Raw genomic sequence first — 23,822 nt, forward strand, 5'->3', positions numbered from 1 at the left:
TTTAAAAAGCATTATGATTATCATTGTTTTGATAACACAGGATGTGGCACATTTTAAAACATATTCTTTATGCCCAGATGAGGTTGAAAAGGAAGAAAGATGGGATGATAAAGGCACTGAAAATTCAGGTATCTTCAGTCTATTCCAGCCTTGGTTTGAAAGTCCATATACCAATAGAAGCAGCTTGTCCTACAGTTTCTGTACATACCTTTTTCCTATCTTGGGGATGGAAAAAAGGAGAAATGAGAGACAATTCAGTAATTCTTGAAGGGAGAAGGAAGCTTTTTGGATAGGAGATGCTGGAGTACAATTCCCTCACCTAAAGGAATCCTTCAATTCATTGTCAATTGCAGAGACAATGTTATGATGTCAGAAAATCTGTTGCAGCCTTTCCAAAATGCATGGGATAAAGTTTGCAATACTGGGAAAAGTCCAACAAGGCTAAAGATATGCTTCTTACCTTCACTAAAACCAGTTATTGTTACATTTGTTGCTGTTATCTTCCAAGTGAAGAAGTCCAACACTAACAGCTATCCAGTGTCCACAGGAAGGAATGCACGCCAATGTATAAAGCTTTTTAAGAAATTAATCTTGCCAACAATCAAAAAAATTCCCAAGTTTTCTGATCTTCTAAATGTCAGCAGAAACACTCCGACCCTCCAGAGGAAACCCCATTTCTCAGAACCAGAGGGTTTTTTGGCAATAACAAAAGTATGGCATTTCTACAAATGCAATGGCTTCATCTCTGAGATGCACCCAGCCATCACCTGGAATATTTCTGCCCTAGGGAGTCATACACCAGAAGCAACTCAGTAAGAAAATGAGGTGACTTCTGCAACGGGTGGAATCTTCACATGATAAAATATCATAATACAGTCTATATCTTTTCATTGTTGCTCTTTCATTTTTCAACCCAAAATTCTTCAGAAGTGGCAGAAATCAGTATGAATCAGATCAGCACAGCAGGGACTGCAAAACCCCAAACAGCAGGATGGTGGAAATTAACTGAGTCACTGCACAGGTATTTTGCTTATGAATGACACAACACCTTGCAGAGGAAGAAAAAGGAAGCTGAGAATGCCCAGTCACTTCTAATGTGTATTATGAACTGCACAACCCTAAAACAGGTAAATAACTGTTTCCTTCTGATGTGCAGTAAAACCCCAGAGTAAATCTGGGGTTCAGTTACACTGACAAATGCAGTGCCTCTGGGCTGGCCCTTAGTTTCCCAATGCATATCAGCCATTGTGACCAATCCAATCATGCCCCACACAGGAGAGATAAACAGCATGTTATGGGATGGACTGAAGAAGGAAAACACAATGAGAGCCTAAGGGAATCATAAAAATCTTGTGTGTTGGGCATGAGCCTGGAAGAGGTGGGCTATGCCTGCTTGTGGTTTATAATTTCAATGGGCAGAGGGGAAAAAAAAAAAAAAGAAAAACCAAATAGTTGGTATCAGAGCTATTATTAGAAGTAGAACAAATATTTCCAAACGTTCCCTGGCCTTCAACCCGAAGAACTCAGTACTTTGCAGACAATAAACAAATAACACCTCCAGCCCTCAGTGAACGATCACATGGCACAAGCACATGTGGATAAGGGAGTTTTGGACATCTTGTGAGCAAACCTTTGCTACCTTAGAAAAGATCTTTGAAGGCTCACAAAAAAACACTCAAACCCCACAATTTATTATCTCTTCTTAAGAAAAAAACCAGTTAATAAATCCTCTCCAACCCCATGCACACTACTATAAATGCTGGTAGCCCTTCAGGAGCACTTGTTCCCTTTCTGGCATAAGTCTAGGATCTTTCCACTCCATAAGGAAAGGGAGAGAGTCCTTCCCTTACCTGGTAAAGCTTGCATTTTTCCATGTACTGTGACGTCTAGGAGCTTGCACGGCCAAGAGAGCCACCAGAGTTCTTGCAAGGGGAACCAAAATAGTCCAGTTCAAAAGCAGGTCCGATTTCCTGAAGCAAGCACAAGCCCTTCCTTCTGAGATCCAGTGTCAAGAGTGAGCGGGATGAGGATGGGACCCCGAGCACAGCTAGCCAAGGTGAGTTCCTGTTTTATGGAGGCTAATGAGCAGGGAGGAGCTTCCCGCCAGGGCTGTCCCCTTGCGATCCTTTGATGTCCAAAGGGACAAAGAGAGGAAGGATCTGCAGCAATGGCTTGGGCTAAGGGAAGAAAATCAAAGAGAATTAACATGGCTTTGACATACAGGAAACCCGACGGGGGAAATGCACCTTGATTTACTGCTAACGCACTTTTAAACAAATAGAGACAAGACCGAAAACATCAGTCGAGGACTTAGCTACGAAATCAAAACAAATCCCGTTAAACAGCAAGCAGGGAAAGTTTCCTTTTGGCTATTCCACGGATTTGTGGTAATTCTCATCATCAGTGCACAGACTCATTTTACTCTTGATTTCTGGGATCAGAATAGGGCTGCATCGAGCTTGGCCCTTCCCAAGTAGGTGATTAACAGTCGGTGCCGAAGTTTGCTCTCACAACTGGAATGCTGCCACAGCACATCCCTTCAAGGACAGATCCTTCTCCAACAACGTAAACACATTTGATGATACAACGTTACTTACCTGCCCAATATCTGCATTCCCAGCCCTGAACTGCACCCTGAACTTTTTGGGGGGTAGATCAGGCACTGGGTTTAGGTCTTGCTCAAGGTACTGCTCTTACCCAGGGAAGGCTGAGCTGAAAGAAGGGCTTGAGCATTTTCCCTTAATTAGTTTATTCTGCAAGTGTGACCATTAGCTTTTGTGCTTATAAGTGCTTACAAGTGCTAAGAGACAGCAATCAAGGCTCAGGCCTTCAGGGCACAACACAACCACTGGACAGGACAAACACGGTCAGAAAGTGGAGGTCAAAAGCAGGATCTCAGTCTCGATGGGCCAGTGGTGGGTCCTGCACGGCAAATCTGGGAGCTCTGTTCATTTCAAAGATCTTGCTATGTATAAGGCTGCATTTGATTCACTGTCTAGATTCACTCCAAGAAAAATAAGCATTTTTCTGTTTTGTCAGTGATGTTACTGGGACACCTGATCTTCAGTCTGACATGCAAAATGTATTCTGAATTTGTTTAGTGAGTTCCTACATCCAAACAACATTCCTTGAGCTCTGTTCTTACTGCCTTTTGGAGCAGGCAACGTGAAGACATGCAAAGAGGACAAAGAAGCTTAATTAGAGGAGGGACTGGCTCTTTCAGTGGTATATTGAATGTTAGGCACCGCAGTACTAGTCAGGGAGAGAAAAGCTAATGCTTAGCATGGCAAGGAAGAATGTTTAAAAGAAAAGGGTTGGAGAGTTTAAAAAGTCCTGAGAAGGATTTTATAGCAGGAGTGGTCCATTGGCTCCTGGCACCTCTGAAGGAGCACATCCAGCCTTCCTGATATCCCTTTTAAACCACTGGATAATACAGAAGACCACAGGCTCTTCTCCTTCAGCTAATTTGGAGACATCCACAGTTGTGGAGTCCTGCTGTCACTGAGGAGAGGTCTTCATGTGGTGGAGAAACATCAACTTGTACCTCAAATGGAGATTATTACATACGTGGAAAAAATAAATCAGAAGGGAAAAGGTCAGCTGGAAATGGTATCAAGTTCAAACCTCTGCTTGTACTTGCACAGCCACTACCAGACACAAATCAAATAGGATGCAGAAATGCTTTTCTACTCTGCCACAGAAGGAAAGACAGTATCAAATCAGCTCCCTCTCCATGTCCTGCTTTTCTAATGCTAGTATTTTAATTGTAGAAAGCGGAAAAGACAACCATAATCAGAATCTGAAAAGGAAAAATAGAACAAAAATTGGGTCAGATTCGAGCTAGCAGCGAGATGAATCAACATCCCACACAGTCAGAAACTGCACAACAGCAGCAGCAGCACTGGGAATTTCAGACTTCACCTGACAAGAGCGTGGGATGTGTATCATGACTTTCTGCTTCTTCCACAAAGGGTATGAGATAGTCTCCTGCTGCCACTTCATTTGCACGCTGCTATCAGCATGTCTAGGGAAGGCACATTTGCTACAAGTACTCAAATCCTTTTGGCTTCTCCCAGCTGATTGATGGGGAAGGTGGAGTCATTAATTACCCATGACTAGTTAACAACTAGCTTTCTCCCAGCCATTCTAGTTGGGCTGGAAAGGTTTTAAAAGTGAAAAAAAAGTGAATTTGTTACTATTGCTGGAAAGTGTGGCTAACAGGAGGCAATCCCCAGGAAATTCATCCTTAGCAAAGGGGGAATTTAGCACATTACCCTCGTCTGTCTGTCCACAGAGAGCCCTCAGGCAGTTTGATGGGAAGTCAGAGGTGAATGTGCTGGTGTCTAACAATTCCCTGGCAAATTGGAGGCTGAGGGTGTGGAAAGGGACAGGAGAGAGAGTGGATCTGACGTGTGTAAGTCGGTGACATCCACAGCTCTGCTCCAAGCTCATTTACAGCAGCAGGTACAAATCCTGCTGAGCCCAGCTCTAACTGTAGGCTCTGCCCTGTGCCAAAGGGACGAGGTAGGGCAGCGCAGGAGGGAGGGAGTGCAGTGATGACAAAACCAGAGGCCAAGAGCTTTTGCTTTGCATCTCTTTGAGGAGGTGATTAGAAAGAAACATTCCCCTCTGGGTCTTATAGTAAGGCAAATGTTTTCTGGCATTTTTCCCACCTTAAGTGAAGCTTTAACCCTTAGTGCTCAACAGGACCTTGTATGGAGCTGGTTTGCACACAAACAAAGCTGGTTTGGACAGCCTTCCCTGCTGTCCAACACAGTGATCATCTCACCATCTCTGGCTGTTGGAGAACAGACAACTAACATGTCAGCAAGCAGGGGGCTTTGGCTAACAGGGTGGGAGTCTCCAAGTGGATGTGCCCAATGCACCACCACCTCTGCCCAGGTAGAGCTTCCAGGGAATCATTCTGCCCAGAGAGCAAGCTCAAATGTGAGGCATAAAGTTACTGCAACAGAACGGTCTTTTGAAAGAACTTGGATTACTGCTCATGTGTATCAGCCCCTGGGTGCAGCAGCCAGTGTTCAGCCCCTGCAGGTTTCTCTCTGTGCACAAAGCTGTGAGAAAAGTATTATCATATCAGCTTTAGTAAACTGGGCTTAAACAAAGCTGTGTTGAATCTGCACAAGCAAGAAAAAAACCCCCACGGAGCAGTACAAACTGCATTTAAGAGATTCTCCCCTCTGAAACATGAGGAAAGCCTTCCTGCCATCTCAGTGTGACTCATTTAGCTGATTCCCACCTGGCACATGCAGACCACAGTGGCAGAGCATCTTGGCAACTCTTTACGAAGGATATTCTGCCATCTGCACGGGATGAGCACTGAAAAAGTGAAGAGACACCATTGTCATTACAGGACCCAAAATAAAATAGACAGCCCTACATTGACTCCCTGCCCTTGTTAGTGCCCAATACTTAATGCAGCAAAATAGGAAATACAAGTGCAGGATTGGCCAGGACAGAGTGGCCGAGCTCTGGCAGCACAGGCACAGCCTAAACTTGGGCAGCTTTGTGAGCAAGTCTCTGTGGGCGGCTGCAGGAATGGTAAAACCCTGCAAAGTGTTTTGAGATCCTCTGAAGAAGTGGTACAAATTATCTCCTATGATGCGGTAGCAAAGGAACAGTTCCTACCCAGCTCCTTAGGAGAGCTCACATAACATAACATTTTCTTTGGATGGAGCAAAATGGCACGTTTTTTCTCCCTTTTTATGGCTGGGTTTGATTTTTCCTGGGAAAAGCTGTCTGATGTCTTCAGGCATATTACATGTGCAGTGCCACTCAGACCTTCCCACCCTGGGACCCCTGCAAGGGGCCCCACAGAAGTCAGACCTCTGTAGGGCTGAAAACCCCATACTGAGCCCCAAATTGTATCACCCCCAAATTTTCCCTGTGCTCTCAAAAATGCAAAAATAACATTTGGCAAACCAAAACGGTTGGAGAGGGCCTGTTGGTAACATCTCAATGCTAATTCACCACAGGGTCCCCGGACAGAGGCACAGTGAGCTGTGGGGATGGGTCACAGGCTGAGACAGGATCTGTTCTGGAAGGGAATGTGGGAAAGCAGCTCATAAAAATGAAAAGCTGTACATTTCAAGTTTAAGACAAGGCTTTTCCTCTTGCAGGTTTGTGGATTGAGGTACCTGGCCACAAAGCTGTGCTCCCCCACTAAAGAGAAAGAGGATGCTCCCCTATCTCCCCTTTCTCACATCCGCCCTCCCCAGCCCTCTGCAATACTCCCCCTGCTCCCAGCAGTTCGTTAGCATGGAGACAAGAAGGGAAATACTTAGCAGCCACTTAACACTGCAGGCTGAGTTTGGCCTCAAAGGCTACAGTCCAGAGTCAAATGCAAAATAAGTCTGTCTAGAGCCCTTTCAAGTTCCCACAGACTCCTGATGTTAGGTGCACTGTTTTCCTGTCGACCCATTGTGTTTCCCAGACACGGCTCAGCGCTCTGTCCCACTCAAATCCACAAAAAATACATACTGAAAGGACTTGCAAGAGCAAGGAGAGCTCTGTACCACAGCATGGGAAAGGACAGTGCAAGCACTGCCTTCCCTCCCCTGCTCTGGGAAGGCTCCTTCCTCTCGCTCCGGGAACGAAGCAGCCCTGCCTGAACTCACTGGTCTCCACCGGGAGCCATAAAGGAGCTGCCTGAGAAGATAGACAGCAAGTAAGGCCGGCTTAACATCCATCCATAAATACTTCTATATTTATACACATGCACACACTCATCTGCAAAGAGAAGCATCATGCAGAGCTCAAAAACTGCTGGCAGTTTACTTAACCACGAATTGAGACCAGACAAAAACCCTGAGCAGAACAGATTCTGCTGAGCAGAAGCCCAACAGACAATGCTGCACCAATCTCCATTAAAAAGCTGATGTCTCCAGAAAAAAAAAGCGGCAGCTCAAACCCAGGAGCTTTTATCTAAACCTTATGGACTTTCAAGATTGTCGATACACTGTCATGCTACTTCAGTTTCTGCAAGAGATTTCTTTTGCTGGTGATCAGGCATTTGTAAAGCCATGAAACCTACAAAAACCCAGACTTCAATCACACAATTAAAGGGTCCAAGTTACTTTGTTTGGTCAAGACAGATCTCTTGTATCAATCACATAAGGAAGTTTCCATATACTGTTCATCACAGTAAGGTTCTAATGAAATCAGGAGATCAATAAACAGTATAATTCCTATCAGAGGAACTATCTTCAAAGAGCAGACTAAAATTGTTAAGATTTAAAGTGTTTGGAATTTAAAAATAAAAACTGTTGTGAGTTCTACAACACACCCAACTTGTTCACCACCTCACAGCAAACTGATACTGGGGTCCATAGTAACAACAGTCAGATAAGAATCCTTCAGCATCACTGATAATAGAAAAAAGCACCTGTCAGATTTCATGGATTCCTCACATCAACAGTGGGATGAGGCATGTACATGTACATGTACTGACAGCTGCCACTTCTCCCTGCAATCCCTGATTTGGCTAGATTTGTTCCCTCTGTTCTTCCCATACAGTCAAATTTCTATACTCATTCTTTGTTGCAGTCATGGGCCCGGGTACAGACTCCAGGCAGTTCTCAGCCCCACGGCTCCCTCCCCCTCCCCAGCAGATTGTGAAATGTTTATGACCTGGCTCTTATGGCTCTAGAGGTGCTGAATGGCCTTTTCCCCCCTCCGAGTCTCAGCTCCTGATGGGCAGCTACAGACCAACTTTTAGCCGGTTTGGTCCGTAGTTGTGGATTTTATTGCCCAGTTTGTCTCTTCAGCTCACATTTGTAAGCTCCAGAGTAGATTTTTCCCTGGGTAACACTCTGCAGCTCAAAGAACTCTTCTTGTTTTTATTACATCCTTAGTGATTAAAGGGATATTTAAACCTCACAATGCTCCCTGCTGTGAATATAAAAGCCTAGCATCATTTTGGATAGATGTGCTTAGAAAAATAAATTAAAAATTAGCCCTACTATAGCGAACAAATGCTTCTAAGTTGTTAAGAACATCAGACACCTGCATGATTTAAATATATTGGCTGTAATTCCTTGAGAAACCAAGGGATGACACATGGTTTTGTCCTATCTGAATGGTTATACAGACAAGTTTCACTTGGAATGAGAACAGAGGTGTGCAATGACTGCATCATACTGAAAATACTGGATTTTATCTACTTGGGCATAAATGACGCAGATTTCTTCTCGTCTCTAACCCTGCAAACAGTAATACACATAATAGGTACCACTCTTAAAAACACAAACTTTGCTTTTGTGAGGCAAAACTGTTTTTAAATGACTGCTATTTCACAGCCTAACCTACGCCTGCCAACCAAATGCAGATACAAACAATACAATGTAGATTCATCAGAAATACTTAAATTCTGCTAAGAAGAGTGCTGGGGAGTGTGCAGGAGGAAATCAAAGTCATGTTTGAGAGCAAGTATTTCTGTGAGCACAGATTAGATGGTTATCAATAATGAGTTCACTGGTTTTGCCACCCTCTAATACTGCAGTTACTCATTTAAGCTTCTGCAAGGGAGCTCCTGCTGGGGTCAGATTAGGGAGCTGAGCCTGCCTGAGATGGAGGTTTGGACTCACTGCCAAGGAGCTTCATTTCCAAATAACTGCTTATAGTGCACAGGGAACCTCAGATCTACAGTTTGTGCTCTATAGGACAGAGTGGACAAGTTACCAAGCCTGGGAGGGCTGGTGTAGATTATCATAAACCTGAGGTAAATATTTGAAATCTAAGTCCATTCACGGTTCCCCATTATGTCTGACTTTTTTTTGTTGTGTATTTCCTCTCCAAGATGGAAATACTCCTTCTCCTCCCTTTGCATCATGCTGTGAAGAAGTTGTTCAAGGGAAGAACTGCTGACTTCTGGAGTTCCTCACCCCTGATTCCAGATTTTCCCTTTAGATAACCTTAGTATCACTTAAGCTTTTGAAGACAGCGATGTTCAGCCATATCCACCTATAAAAAATATGGTAACATCAAGGAGGCTCCAATACAGAGATAGTTCATAGGGATTTTTGCAGTGAGATGCTTTCACTTCCCTGTTGGAAACATAACCACAAACATAACCACAGGATGCACATGTGAAAATAGGATACAGTTGAGCAGGAAAGTGGCAGGGCTTCTTTCTGAGAGCCTGCTGTAAAACAAACTGGTAAAACCACAAGTAATTCTTATCACCTCATTATCAAAGCTACTGGGGAACTGGAGGGAGACTGGATGAGCTGAACACCAGAAAAGATTAGAGGAGTTGGTTAAGTAAATCTTTGCTGATTGACAGCCCTGTACACAAAGAAGAAATGAACATGTCTGCAGGGTGTAAACACACAGATGACAGAGGAATTAATGTGCTACAAAGGGATATAATTATCTTCATTAGTTGGGATGAAAATGAGAGAGAAGCAATTTGAGTATCCAGGAAAAAAACATTCCGGCTGCGCAAGGGCAGCCTGTTCACAGAGGAACAGACTAAGTCCTTACTGTGTCAGGCTTTTAACTGCCTTTTGCACAAACCACTGGTATTGCAGAGAACAGTCCTGCCTTGGCAGGAGCAGCAAAGAAGGCTTCGAGACACCTTCTCACCTCTTATTCCTGTGATACCTCGAAGGAGTACTAAAGGAATTCTGGGGCCACAGGGAAGAACAGAACAGATGTTCCACTGGCATATGAACAGACTGCTTCCCATGGGGATGTAACCCAGGCTCACTGGCACACTGTGGGTTACAGCACCACACATTTGACACAGATTCCAGGAGAGGGAAATGTCCAGGCTTCTCTTATTCCATCACTGCTTCAGAGCTTTACTGGAGACCTCTGTTCTCTTGAAGGAGACTGTTTGACTGTTTCTTTCTTCCAATGACTTCTAAGAACTGGAGAATTTGGGTGAAGTATCTGAGCAATCTGGATCATCCCAGAAGCGAAATGGAGCTTAAATCATGTGAAATGCAAAATGCAAATGCAAAAAGAAAGAATCTTTCAGACTTAAGTGTGAACCTCAACAACAATCCCAAGCAGTGGTCAGGCCTGCCTTTTGTTCAGAATCTTGGCAATGGAGACCTAATGTGAACTAACAGGAAAGAAACCATGGGAATCATGCTGAATTTCCCCCATGAGATTTTCTGCTGCATGTTTAGGTCTCAGGGTATACACACAACTACATTACTACAGTCCAAGGTGATAAAATCAGGACCATATTAATTGACTCAGATAATGCACCACTTTCTCCTTTGTGGTATTGTCCCTGGTGTTATTTGCAGCTGCAATTAGGCTGGTGCCTGTTTTGGCACTGGTGCTGTGAGCCACCTGAGGGCAGGTGTTCTGGAGAACCCTAGGGAAGAAGGGTTCCATAACTTCCTAAAACGAAAAAGGTGGGTAAGTGGGGGAGAAATGTATCGGAAAATGAAGGTAGAAAGAAGGGAAAAAAGGAAAGGTAAGACACAGTGAAGAAAAAAAGAAAAGTAAAAGGTTGTGGATGCTCTTGCTCATTGGTATCCTCTTGCTGGGCTCAGGGGTCCTGCCATCAGCTTCTCTACCCAGCAGAGGATTTACAAAAACAAAATCCTGTTTTTCCAGACATTCAAAAAAGCTATTGACTCCCAAGGGAAGTATGACTGCAATCTAAATGTTGCTGAGCTTGGTAGAGTGCTCCTCTTCCCCACTCCTATGCTTAGGTCAGAGTGATGAGAAAGGTGACAAGTTATTGAGTCACTGAGTTACATTTCCCAACAAGTGCCTTTGGGTGACAGTGCAGATACACTAAAGCCATCAGCCATTGTATTAGAGCTGACAAAAGATTGATCCATGGATCAAAGAAGCATTCTCTGTGCAATTCTGAAGCACAAAGTTTACTAGCTATTCTCCTCTCTGCTTTCAGAGAGCTTCAAACAGCCCTCAAGGGAGAGAAAAGGACGTCAGGTCACACAGCCAGGTCCACTTCATTCACTGATCCCCTGCACAGCGTTCATCGTTCACCAAGTCATTTTCTGTGTCCTAACAAACTCCTGCCAAGGGCAGCTCCTCCCTCTTTCCTTCACAACTTTCTTTTCTAACCCTTGACAACCAAGAGCAGCCCAGAAACAGAACATTCCTTGCGCTGAGGAGTCCTTTCCTTTGAGGAGTCCAACCCAGGGCTGTTCTTGCAACGAACTGGGATGGACAACACCTCCCTTTTTTCTGTTTCAGCCCTAACGTTCACAGAAGTGCCAGATTTAGCTTTGCAAACTGAAGTCCTTTTTACCAGAACTGATTTAGCTCTGGCCAGGCAGTGGGTCTGTCCCATGGATTCTGGAGGGGGATATGTCTATCTCTGCCCAGTAGGGTCAACCTTGAGATTGACTTCCCACCCTTTGATACCTGGGTTATGGTCTCTGATCTGTAGAAATGCAGCAAACCTATCAACTCGTTGTTTAAAGATGGCTTTAACCTTGCAGAGAAGTAAAACTCACATAACAAGGGTTATTTAGGAAGAGTATTTGTCAGGTTTAGCACCTATTGCCTGAATATTTTCTTGCCTGAAGACAAATGAAAATATTCTCACAAAAATACAGGTTCTTTTTCCACTTGCACCAGAAAAGTCATAATAAAGGAAATCATTACTGTTACCTGCATGTCTTACTGACCAGCTCTGGCTTTTGCAGTGCAGCCACTCTCCATGGTTCTGTGACCCAAGGAATTCCAAACCACTTCTGTGCCACATCACCATCAGTTATTTCCCTCTTGCATTAGGTGAGACAGTGACAACGAATCTGCAGTGGGATCATCACCATTAAAAAGTTTTCCAACTAGCCTGGCTTGACAACTTGTTTGCCACCCTCAAAGTTAAAACTGAAACTTTCATCTTACCAACATTTCACTCAGCAACGTATGAGAGGTATTTAAGCCTCAGTCTGTTTCTGTTTGCAGAGGTTGTTGAAGAATCCTGGGTTTCCTGAAGGTAGTTCTGCCCCAGTTTTTTCAAAAGGTCTTCTTCAGAAATGGAATTAGGCCCTTAAAAGTGCTGTCATTTAAATGCATTTACCAATCAGAGGTTGTCTTAAATAAACCTCAATGTATTTACACTCTCATTCCATGTTTAGCCAAACAACATAATAGATTTTCTTCAGCAAATAAACCAGAATTCAGCAAAAATAAAAGCAGCAAAATCAACCTTCTCCTCCCCCCCTCAACATCATTCTTCAGTAAGCAAAATGCTAAATCTACATCAGTGTTTTGGCAGTAAGGAAATATTCTCACAACAACAGTATCACAGCAGTAATGTCTTCTGCTTTGGAAATGTGTTACCTTGATGTTTATATAGCCACAGGAGACCATTCAACAATGGCAATGTGTTAATTCCATTGACATTATCGCTCAAATTCAGTCACAGGGGCTGGTGAATTCTTTTTTTTACATGGCTCTTTCATCTAAAAGAGAATAAAGCAGGACATAATGGATGGTTAGTAACATATTGCTAAATGGTTACAAGACACAGGAAATTTCAACTGGGGAATGGGAAAAACTGAAAAATCCAAGTAAGTCTTGATTAGAACAGAGACTTGGTTTTTTGCTGCTCTGAATTATCCCAATTTCTCAGCATTCAGAGCTAAGGAGTCTCAAAAAAACTGAGCATGTTCTACACTTACATGAGCAGACACTTGTTAGTCCCCTCCAGAACTCATGGGAAGCTCTGAGTTATTTGGAGTTATTCACAAAAACTCAGATAACTTCTGTATTGCTCTCATTTAATTTAACAATGGGAATGGTTTCTAGCAGATATTAATATTCATTCACTCAAGATGAAAAAAGCCACAGTTTTACCTAAAATTGGCTAGAAGATAAAATTATAAACGTTTTAAGACATATAAAAATGTCCTAGCTGCAAATTCAGTGGCAATTTAGGGAGGGGGGACAGTTTTGGACAAGTAGTTTCTATTTTATGGAGACAGAAAATGGAAGATAAATGGCAAAACTCACCAGCTAATGGGAAAGTTCTGATGCACAATTCAGTTCTTTTGACACTTATGATTTAATGAATAAATCAACAGTGTTATCATGAAATGGGTGCAGAAAGCGAATATTGACAAAATCCAGATACAGAACCCACGAAGAAAGAGCAGCTTCTAGTCCATGTTATTCAGAATGTATCACCAGTTCTGCTGCTACTGCTCTGAAAGCCTCCAGGATTTCCTTGCTGGAACAGTATGAGCCCCTGAGGATGGGGGATAAAAGCTGTTAAAGGGCACTGTAACAGGAATACAAATATTTCTGAGTTTCACTGAAATTGCAACGAGCTCATCTTATCAAAAAATTCACTCCTGCTGCATTTTATTTTATGCACAGACTGTTTACACTCTCTTACATTTTGATCAAGTATCAGTTATCTGAAAGTGAACTCCAAACCCAGTTTGGAGGTAACACCTTCAGAGCAGGGAGCTGAACTATGTGCAGTTGTTAAGGCCCTTGTTTGCCCCTCAACAGCTGCCAATACACTCGTCCAGGGGCTCAGCCCAGGCCAGGGTGGGCACCTGCCATCCCAGCTGCACAGGGATATCTCTGTGGTGAGGGGGAGGGAGTGGGACACATCAAGGAATTAAACGACTCCAAGGCTGCAGGCTTTCTAGCAAACCTGCACTGCTTTCTCATTTTTCTCCTTACCTCGACAAAACCAGCTACATTAACAGCTTCCAAGGAAAAGTGCAGGCCTGGTAGAATGTGCCACTGCAGGAGAATCCTTGCCCAGTTCACAGGAATATTGATTTTAGAGAGAGTAAAAAGCATCACTGTGCATCCAAGTGTGTACCAGTAAATGCACTCGGCTTGTTTGGCTCCTACAGACAGACCCATGCCTGTCTCACCACAATTAAAACATGAGCTGACAGCACTGCCTAGATGCCAATAGCTTGTTCTGACTGCACTGGCAGAATTCAAATGTTTCCTTAGGCAGCAGTGCAATGGAATCAACCGACCCAGGTTATCAGCACAAACCCCCTGCATTTCCCTTTGCAGAAATGCTTTACCATGTGCAATCCCAAGCTGTTATGCTGTTCCAAGAAAGCCAAACTGAAAAATCCCCTTGCACCACTGATACTTGCTGTGAAAGAACATGTCAGGCTCTTTGTTTTGCTCCCAGGAAAGCCCATTTACTTATTAAGTAGAGGAAGCATTTCCAGCAGGGTGTCTATTGGGAGAGCCGTGGCAGCAGCTATTTGAACTTGTGTCGCTCACTTCAGGGCACAGCACTGCAAATTGATGCTGTGAGCTCAGAACTCCCACTATGAATTTCTGAACTTTTAATTTATTTTTTCTTCGTAGCCCATTCTAACCTAATGGAAATCTGATATACGGTCCAGACATTCCTAAGTGACAAATTTCTACACTCAAACTGCTTGCTGACATCCATATAGCATGGTGAGGTTTTGTATGTTGGCTCAATTAACAAGTTCAGTGATTCTCTGAGAATACATCTAGTGCCATCTTTTAAGGAGAAAAGAAAATTATCACTGCAACCTTACTGAAGGAGTTACATTTTATATATATCCACGCATTTAGAAGAGAAAATGTGACTCTTCACACACACTAGGGTATAATTTAAGGAAATGAAATCTCTGGTGTGACTTAAATTACAAGGAATCAAAGAACACTTCTCAAGTATATGAAGCTTTTCTGCTCATACAACATCCTTTACTAATTATTACTGAACAGTATGTGTTCGGTGCTATATTAGATCATAGTTCATGTAATGCATATTTGCAAGTAAAACTCAGTTGCATACTATTCCCTGTGAACAGCCCTCCATATCTGTCCTCAGAGAAGGAAAAGAATGTGAATATGTGGGCAGGTCCTTAGGATAACTGTAGATATATGTAACAATTCACGCAAGAAGTACTATGTCTAAAATACCTTTCTCCTGCTACATGGCCTTTCACTTGTAGTTACAATAATAATATCACTCAACTAAAATTAAATGAATACCATTCCAGTGGGGTTCTCATATGCTTATACCATATATGAACATTGTTTATATTCCATTTCTACTGGAATTCACTGTTGTTTGCAGGGTCTCTGAAAGACATGGGAGAGGAAAAAAAAATAGGCTGAGAAATAGAAATTGAGAGGGAGATATCCCTGTCTAATCTGAGAGCAAAAACTACTTTTTACCATAGATAGGCTTTAGATAGGCAGTTTCCTTCGATAGGACAATGTAGTTAGAGAGACACTGCAAAGTGTTCCTCCCACTGGGATTATATAATGGAATGTTTTTGTACCAACTATAGACACAATCATTTAATTGCGCAGATAAATCTTACGTGCAGGCAGAAGTGTGATTTCACTTTCTCCCTTGGTAGAAGCGATTTGGTTTTCCTGATTCTGCAGTCAGTGCGTGGCCTCAGCTCCATCTCACCGTGCCCCTTCCCGAGCAGGGAGCCTGCCAGATGGCTGCAGGACCTGATCTCACCTCCAGGCTGCTTCACAGAACTGACACTGTCTTACAAGGTTTTATCCAAGCTTGAAAGCTTCTTTTTCTTCCATCAGTCTCATAAACATTTTCATCCCTGATTAGAATTCTATTTCCCAAAAAATATCTCAAAACGCTTCACAGACCCACAGGTTGCATGTTTATCACCTCCTGCCGGGCTCAGCTACACCAGCACAAACCCCACACCACTGCAGCGAACTGGGACTGAACTAACCAGGATTTACACTGAAGTTCAACGGGTTATTTAAACCCTTTTACACAAGGCTGCCATGAGATGCTCCCTCTCCCCACTATAATATGTTGTACATTAAGAAAATGGAAACACCCAGTGGGTTTCCTATAGAGAAATAAAGAAAAAGGAAAACAAAGTCATGGGGCAAACAGATTTTGTGTGAAAAGCAAGTATAGAGTGGATCTGTTTTCCTGCCAAGTGTCAATATTAATGGTAACAAAGTGAGTTCTTGTTTTTGGTTGCCATGGCCAGGAACACACAATCCTGTAAACAGCCTATGAGGATTCTCATTCCCTCTGCTTTGAATCAGACTATACATTATGCAAAGGACATATGGTACAGTAGCAGAAAGCCCTAAGAACTGAGTGAGGTCCAAACCAGCAATGCAATGTAGTCTTACAGAAGTTTCAAGGTAGATCTTGGTCGTCCATTTTAAGGTGAAGGGTTGGTCTCTCCCTTCTTTTTTTCCCCCTCCCTTCCCTCCTCTGTCCTAGGGCCCCCTCTAGTGCTACTGGAGCAGCCAGCGTAGCTCCCAAATGACACGGGATGAACTCTGGGCACTCGGCTGTAGAGATGCACTCACAGCCAGCAGGACTTTGCCCACATGCCGTGCACAAAGCTTTACTGAGGTGGGTGAGCTCAAAGACAGCTTTGAAACTGGAACAGGGCCTCTGGAGTTGGCTAACAAGTGCTTGCTGATGGGTGTTATGCTCATAGTTCCATTAAATAAACAGCAGCAGGAATAAAAATGTCTATCCAAGGAGACATGTCTTTAATTCCCTGGTGAGGGGATTGTCTAAGCATTAATGTAAAGCCTGGGATTGTCTAAGCATTAATGTAAAGGGACCATTTGAGTGAAGTTCAGTCATCCTCCAGAAGCCAACAAACCCAGATGCTGGTTCACAATGCTACTGGTTCCACCATGCCCTGCAAGGACAGCAGAGTCCCAAAAAGGCATAACTGGGCTGGGGTACAGCCTGTGGTGCAGTATCCCGAGGCTACTCCCCAAATCCTGAATAGTATTGTAATTTAGCATTAGTGGATCCCCAGTTATCAACTAGAAGGGGAAGACAATAATTAACATTCAGCCTACGGTGAACTTCTTACCATCATCCTCAACTGCAAGAGCAAAGCTTCTTCATCCCAGCTTTATGTGACTAAGAGAGAGATCACAAAATCTGTGTCTGCTGCTTTTTTTGTGTGCATCTCAACTCGTGTTCCCTGCCCACCCAGTCCCCTAAAAGTACAACAAGCACCTGCAGGAGCAGAAACAGACTGTGCTTGGTGTATAACACAGTACACTCGGGTAGTACACCACAGATGTTTCACCTTCACTGAAATATCAACACCACTGGCAAAAGCAGGGTAGGGAATTTAACAATGGTGTGATCCCACCCTGGATGGTAAGACTTTGTTTGTTCTCACCTGGTCCCTCATTCAGTCCATTTTGTCTCCTATCAGCTTCAGCTGCTGCGCCTTCCTCTTTTCCTGGTCCCTTTCTCCCTGACCATATGGTGTTTATTTTGGCTGCAAAAGACATTAATTTCATTATTCATGAGGAAATCTCACTCTAATTAAGAGGAAAAAAACCCAACAACCAAGAGACAACAACTGCCAAGCCCTAGTACATGATAAAATTAAGGAGATACTCGGTATCTTCCTTGATCTGCTATTTTGGTTGTGGAAGGAAACATTATTAGCTTTTGAAGAAAATGCTACAGCATTTGTCAGACAGTGGGCAGAAGCCACTAATGACAGCTGTGCCCAACAAAATTAATTCTTAGTAAAACACTAGTCCTCCTTGCCTCAGAGAGATAAATTCTCAATGGTCTTAACTACACATAGATTATATAAACCCTGTGCCAGGAAATAAAATTGCATTACACAGCCAAACCCCAGTACTATGTACATTAACAGTACTTTCACCTTAACAGTGCAAGACAGCTTACTGCATGCAAAAACAATGCCCAGCAACAGTACAGAAAGTATATTAACTCTCCACAAATTCCTCTCAACATCTGATTCAAAATCATTTCTTTTTCCATTTGCCTTGGAACAAAAATGGTTTTGCTGTTTGCCTGAAAGTCTTAACAGTGTGGCTTTTCAGTAGCCAAAAAGGATTTGGTTTTTAATCAATTACTGTCAGGAGAAAAAAAAAAAAAAAAGAAGGAAGTAAAAGCCTCACCTTTATGTTTACTTTAGACACCAGACATTCTTGTCCCTATGGCTTCACAGGGAAAAACCAAATCAAAAACATACCATAGCAATGTACTTCAGTAGCTACCATTTACTTGCCTGGCACATCAGAAAGACACCTGGGAACACTGTATAACAATGGTTACCCAGTAAATCCCAAAGACAGATGTAGTGTTTACATTTGATATACAATTTGGTGAACTGGATCTTGCCTAGGCTTGGATTTCAAGCTATAACCACCAGGATTAGACTGAAATAAATGAGATTACTTGAAGTAATTGCTAACTGAAGTTTAACTGTAATGCTTTTATTCCTGAAAATTCCACAAGATTCTATGGCCAAGCTTCAGAAGATACCACACTAAGTGAATATTTCTGTTTGAAGTTCTTGCTCCAAGCACCTTTAGGGATGGTGCTTCAAACAAAATCACGTCTCCACGCATCCACTGATGCATCTCCATTCCAGAATATGGCTCCTTGAACTGATGAACTACATAAACTGTACTTACAGAGAGATGATTTCACACACAGAGAAGAAGAGCTCCTTCAGTGCACATCAGCAGTTACACCCCTTGATGAAGAAGGCCCACAGCTGAGCAACACACTTATTTAGTCAGGAGCAGAAGGGCAGGATTGGAAGGAGGTGGCCTGTGCAGTTCAGTCTCTCAGTAACTTCTTGAGCTTGAGAAAAAGTCCTTGAGCTGCTCAAGAGCATCATGGGAATAAAAAATGATAGATTAAAAAAAAAAACAACAAATGAAAACCAGGTAAGAGAGTTGAATACAGGACAAAACAAGTTGCACAGCTGCATAGTTTGAACATCAAAATGAGTTTAGAGCAGATCAGCAAATTCAGCTCTCTTTGCTGACAGGAACAGTTACACTTACTGTTCTAGCTTTCCTTAACCAGCAAAAATTTAAATCCTTCTCAAAAAGCAGGACTAGAAGCCAAAAGAAAACTCAAGACCAGGCATTTTAGGAAGGTCTGGAGAAAAAAAAAAAAAAGGCGAAAAGCTTAATGCCAAGGAATCCTTAAGAATAACAAAAGAACTAATTTCAGCAATGGATTCAATTAAGAAAATAAAATGCTTTATACATCAAACCATGCTAAAGTGTGGACCTAAGAATTTAAATGTGATCTTTAAGTTAGCAATACATTTAAGAATATACACTAGCCAAAAAGTCTGTGTAGTCTGTTCCATTTGAAAAAGCCCTATTCAGAACTACATCCTCATGGTTGTTTTCCATTTCTCATAAGAAGCTGACTTACATTTTCCTATGCTTTCTTTTAAAAAAACCTGAAGATGGTACTTGATTATCTAAAGCTCCCTCAGCCTTTTACCAGTCAATGACTGCACAGTATTCTGTACACTGCAAATTAAAGAGCAAACACTGAAAATATATTACTACTGAAAATACATTTGCTTTTACCATTCAGCTACCTCACCTTTTCCACATCAACTGCATTCACTTCACCTATTAAGAGAACAAGTTACACAAACAGTTGCTAATACATCCAAAATGAACGTGCTCACTTGCTTATATACATTTTGTTCAAAACAAAAACCCCAGAATATGAGAATAAACTTGCAATGCAAAGTTTGATGCTGCTTCTTTTTATCTGCAGTCCATCTGCCATTCCTACAGTCAGGGAGATTAATCACTGTAATAGTGCATTAAGTGCTAGTTTGTACAGCCAAATATTCTATGTGATCCTGCTCCCCATGTGATGCCTTCCCCCTTGTGTTGTTCATCAGCATTCAAAGATACCAGGACGGGTGAGAAAGAATTCACATCATGTCTTGATGGGGAAGTGAACCTGTTGCAGGCAATCTTGGCAACACTGCTTATCTGGGTCTTGGGTCAAAAAGACCAAAACCCACCCCAAGGGCTCTGGTAGTCTTCAGAAAACAAAAAGGCCTCCATCATGTCCCCCCAACCCCTTCTTTCTTATCCAAGAAATAAAAGGAAAGTGGTTCTTTCTAGAACCACGGTACCTTGTGCCCTCTCAAACAAACAAGAGACAACCGTACATTTCAACTTTATTAGAAAAAAACCCCAAAAGTTTATACAAAGCTCTGCATTTTACAGAAAACCAACCCCCCCAACCACAAAGAAATCCGACATTGCAAGCTGTATGCACTTCTGTTTTCATATACATACATATATATATGTACATACACATATATATATGTGTGTGTGGGCGCACGCGTGTGTATATATAGTGTGTGACGTATTTTTTTTTGCATGGTTTGCATTCATTATTTTACAAAGTTAACATTCAGTAGAAAAAAAAAAAAGAGGATCTTTGTTACCATTATTTTCTCATATAAATAACTGTGAGCAGTCCCTCTGCAGATAGGTAAAAAACACCTTTTCGTGTCATTCTGTAAAAAACAGACATTACTGAAATGGTACTGAAATGGTACTGAAATCTTTCAAGTTTTTTTCAATACCACCATAAAAATATCATCTAGCCCCCAATTCAAAATGCTTGTCCAAGGCATTAGAAGAGAAAGGACTGTAAGACAATTCTGGAAAGATCAGTTCTTTAAGCCAACATTCAGGTAGATAATTTTTGCTGGACCTCATACATTGGTGTGAAATGAGCACAAACAGGAGACCAAGCTCTCTCTGTCTGCCTGGGAAAGCTGGTTCTTTTGTCCGTTGTCACTGAGTCAAACTCCAGCAAAACACCCAGCAGTGTGAAGGAGCTGACAGACTCTCAGCTCACCCTCCTTGCCCTATGACAAAGCCACAGACTTTCTTGATGCAATTATACCAGCTCAGTAAATTTTTCCTACTCCATTCACCTTAAAAGGAGCTGTTGGACTAATCATGGCATGGTTAGACAGACATCAGGTTGCTGAATTACTGGGAGAAAAGCTTAGCTAGAGGGAAAAATGCAAGACAACTAAAAGGAAGAAAATGCTATAGAAGAGCTACTGAGTGACTCCCAAAGCTCTGGTTTGAAGAAGCAGGAACAGCAGAGAGATAGGAATTGCAGCACAAAACATCCTTGTGTTTACTGCAGTTAACGGTGACAGCGTGATCCAAGTTAATTAACTTCCTGGTAAACAATCAGTCTTTCCGTCAAGCACCATGATGGGGAGAAGATTTTGAAGGCAATACAAGTGGCTGTGGTGACAACAAAGGTAATGAAAGTGAAGAACACAATGATGCCAATTAAATGGAGAGTAATGCCAATGAAGATGTTTCAACTCCCAGAGATGCTGGCAACAAGAAGATGGTTATATGGTTGGTGTTGATGATGGCCAGAATTCATTCATATGTCCATGTAGTCATCATCTTCATCAGTATCACTTTCCAGTGAGGATTCCTGGCTTGAGGTCTCTAAGATTTCCAAAGCTGGCTGACAAAGGCTCTCCTTCTTTACATTCGCTGCAGACTGAGCAGACAAAATAGCAGACTGATCCCAAAAAGAGAGAGAGAGAATATATTGCTAAATAGTCAGGATAAACCCATGATCACAGGGATAAAAGCCCACTGGTTGTTATTCCTTCACATTCAATAGCTCTCTTACTTCTATGAAAGATATGATATCCTAATGTGAAACAATATGACATTTACCAGAGGGCTTCCCCACAGTTAATGTTCTGGTAGCTTCCACTAACCTAAGAATTGCAATGGCTGCACTGGTTCACTCAGCCATCTTTGTAAATCCTTCCAATTCAGAAAAGGGATAAGGACTAGAATAGCTCTGATTTCACCCACAGCCAATATTTCAGCAATCCTTAAAAAACTGGCTCCTGCCACTAACAGGTACCACCTTCTTCCACTACTTACACTGCCTCTGGTTAGGAACTGCTGCTTCTTTCATACAAGTATTTTATTGAGGGGAGAATTAAGATAAAAACAATAATCTAAAAAAATTACTGTTTCCCTTTTATTACCTTTAATTTTTGCTTGGTCTCTTCTGAAATGCTGCCCTTTGGAGAAAGGAGGGTGGGAGTGGGTGGAGTGACAGTGATCTCAGGTGGAAATTTGGTGACAGATGAAGGTATGAAAAGCTTTGGCATGTTGGGCAGAACGCGAGTTTTTACTCGGGTGCCATCTGTCTTGTTCTGCTGACTTCCCAAAGTCTGTGAACTGGAGCTGAGTTCAGGCTTGGAACTGGAGGCTAAACAGAAAACAGTAAGAAAAAACATGTTAGAAAGTTATCTAGGATTTCAGGTGTCAAAGAAGAGGGAAGAGTTCATTGTTAGACATATGGCTGGCTCAAAAGGCCTTTTTTCAAGCCTTGCATAAATCAAAGCTTATAACCAGCAGAAATTGCCTCAAGATTGTATAATGACAGCTGGAAACCAGTAATAATTTAAAAATATCTTACTGGACAGCAGAAACTCAATCTGACCAAGAATGACAAGTGGCAGTGTAGCACTGACCCACCTGCATGTTGTTAGAAGGCCACTACAAATACCATTCTCTCACTTGTTTCAGATACAATCATCTCATCTTTGCATTCTCTCTCTCTCTCTCTCTCCCTCCAATCTGTAATGCAACAAATAAAGCTCCTTAGCTTCAGTTTTGAGTCTTTATTTCCTCCACCACAGCGCTGCCTCTTGAGAGAGGAACGCCTCAGCAATTTAAGAAGAATATACGGTAACACTCGTCAAAATTTCCTCATTACTCTCTTCAAATCCTGCCATAAAACCCTCCGTGGTGTGCTCATGCTGCTGTCTCCCACACTAGTTAGCATCATTTCCACATTATTCCCAAGTGTCTCAGTTTGTGGTCTTTACAATCCAAACTTGCTCAGAGAGTTTGTTAAGTCCATCTCACAAGAAGGATCCAGCCCTTCCCTAGGCACTATCACATTACAATAAGCACAACAATAAGCAGGAGATGACAACACTTTCACATTAAAAATTGAAAATTTGTTAAAAGATATTCCTTACTAATAATGCTACTTCATATGGAGTCAAAATTATTTTTTTAAGAAGCTGTATAAATGAAAACACCAGAGTCTTTCTCGGTCTGATAATAATGACAAGTGCTCATATACATTTTTTCAGATGCAGTATTGTCAAATCCAGCTCTAGCAGATTTCTGGAATGGACACAGCCACTTACACACAGCAAAATAAAATGCCAGTTTCCTAATGCTACCCTGAGAAACAAGCAGCAGTTGAACAAAGTACTAAGGGATGTAAAATTGAATTTTATGTTCTCAACTGTGCACAGGAATGCAAGAGCTGCCACAACAGATGAGGCACAGCTTTCCATCAAGGTCAGTGACCCATCTCCATGGGCAGCCAATCCTTTCAGACAGTACTCAGACACAGGATAATCTGCCTCTCACAAATAAGGAAAAACAAGATACTCCAAACATAAATATCTAGATTATGCTCTCCTGAAATACCAGGTTTTACATTTTTTTCAATTAAAACACCAACTCCTACTTCTCTTGGGAGAGGGCAGAGGAGGGACAGAACACATTAACTGCTATAATGCTGGTTTTTATGATTACTCAGATTGAGTCAGGTTTTGTGAAAAATCGTTTCCTTCTGCTAAATATTCCAATAGTGTAATCCAAAGTGTTATCATACTGCCCCATGTAAGATTTCAATTAAAAGAAAAATTCTACTTTAAAGGATGATGCACAAACCACACTGCTTGATAGTCTGGTACTGGGAGGTTTTTCTACTTGGCTTTGCTGCCATGGTAATATTTAGTATGTGAGACATGCACCAAAGAGCATTACCATTAAGGGGTGACAAGGCACTTGCCCAGGAAGCTGGGACATGGCCAGGAATGCCTCTAAACTCTGGAATACTTGACTGGAAGGCAAGCAGAGAAACTGAGGAATATCAATCCCAAGTATCCAATTGATCAATGCCTAAAGATTGATCCACAGCTCACCACCCCATTTCAGAATTCCCTGAAGCACAGGAAGCTCAT

At 42.2% G+C, this 23,822-nt stretch overlaps 2 protein-coding genes and 1 long non-coding RNA gene across 11 annotated transcripts in view; 1 reads left to right on the forward strand and 2 right to left on the reverse strand.

Annotated features, from left to right (window-relative positions):
* Nucleotides 1–18,235, reverse strand: part of LOC127479003 (T-box-containing protein TBX6L) — a 28,926-nt gene extending 10,691 nt beyond the window's left edge. Inside the window, exons 1-7 of one of the 2 annotated variants that reach the window (XM_051805435.1) lie at nt 17,133–18,235; nt 12,973–13,207; nt 12,642–12,826; nt 12,301–12,422; nt 11,863–12,016; nt 11,623–11,765; nt 1,851–2,177 (exon numbers count right to left, since the gene is read on the reverse strand). In XM_051805435.1, the coding sequence (XP_051661395.1) occupies nt 1,851–1,866 (16 nt within the window). In that variant the 5' untranslated portion in view covers nt 1,867–2,177; nt 11,623–11,765; nt 11,863–12,016; ... (2 more) ...; nt 12,973–13,207; nt 17,133–18,235. The remainder of the gene's footprint in view (nt 1–1,850; nt 2,178–11,622; nt 11,766–11,862; nt 12,017–12,300; nt 12,423–12,641; nt 12,827–12,972; nt 13,208–17,132) is intronic. The other variant, XM_051805436.1, reaches the window with a different exon arrangement.
* Nucleotides 1,936–23,818, forward strand: LOC127479010 (uncharacterized). 3 transcript variants are annotated; one of them, XR_007907434.1, is made up of 3 exons: nt 1,936–2,056; nt 14,311–14,406; nt 22,938–23,818. It is a non-coding gene; the product is annotated as an uncharacterized LOC127479010 (long non-coding RNA). The 3 variants fall into 3 exon arrangements; XR_007907435.1 differs by lacking the exon at nt 22,938–23,818 and adding an exon at nt 18,233–18,333; XR_007907433.1 differs by lacking the exon at nt 22,938–23,818 and adding an exon at nt 15,345–16,489.
* CABIN1 (calcineurin binding protein 1) overlaps nt 19,932–23,822 on the reverse strand; it is a 110,303-nt gene continuing 106,412 nt past the window's right edge. For all 6 annotated transcript variants that reach the window (XM_051805413.1, XM_051805412.1, XM_051805419.1 and 3 more), the window contains 2 exons: nt 21,816–22,042; nt 19,932–21,331 (listed from right to left, as the gene is read on the reverse strand). In XM_051805413.1, coding sequence (XP_051661373.1) covers nt 21,188–21,331; nt 21,816–22,042 — 371 coding nt within the window. In that variant the 3' untranslated portion in view covers nt 19,932–21,187. The remainder of the gene's footprint in view (nt 21,332–21,815; nt 22,043–23,822) is intronic.

The sequence above is a fragment of the Manacus candei genome, unplaced genomic scaffold (assembly GCF_025592945.1).
Source record: "Manacus candei isolate 608988 ecotype Guabito, Panama unplaced genomic scaffold, ASM2559294v1 h1tg000064l, whole genome shotgun sequence".
Lineage (NCBI taxonomy): Eukaryota > Metazoa > Chordata > Aves > Passeriformes > Pipridae > Manacus > Manacus candei.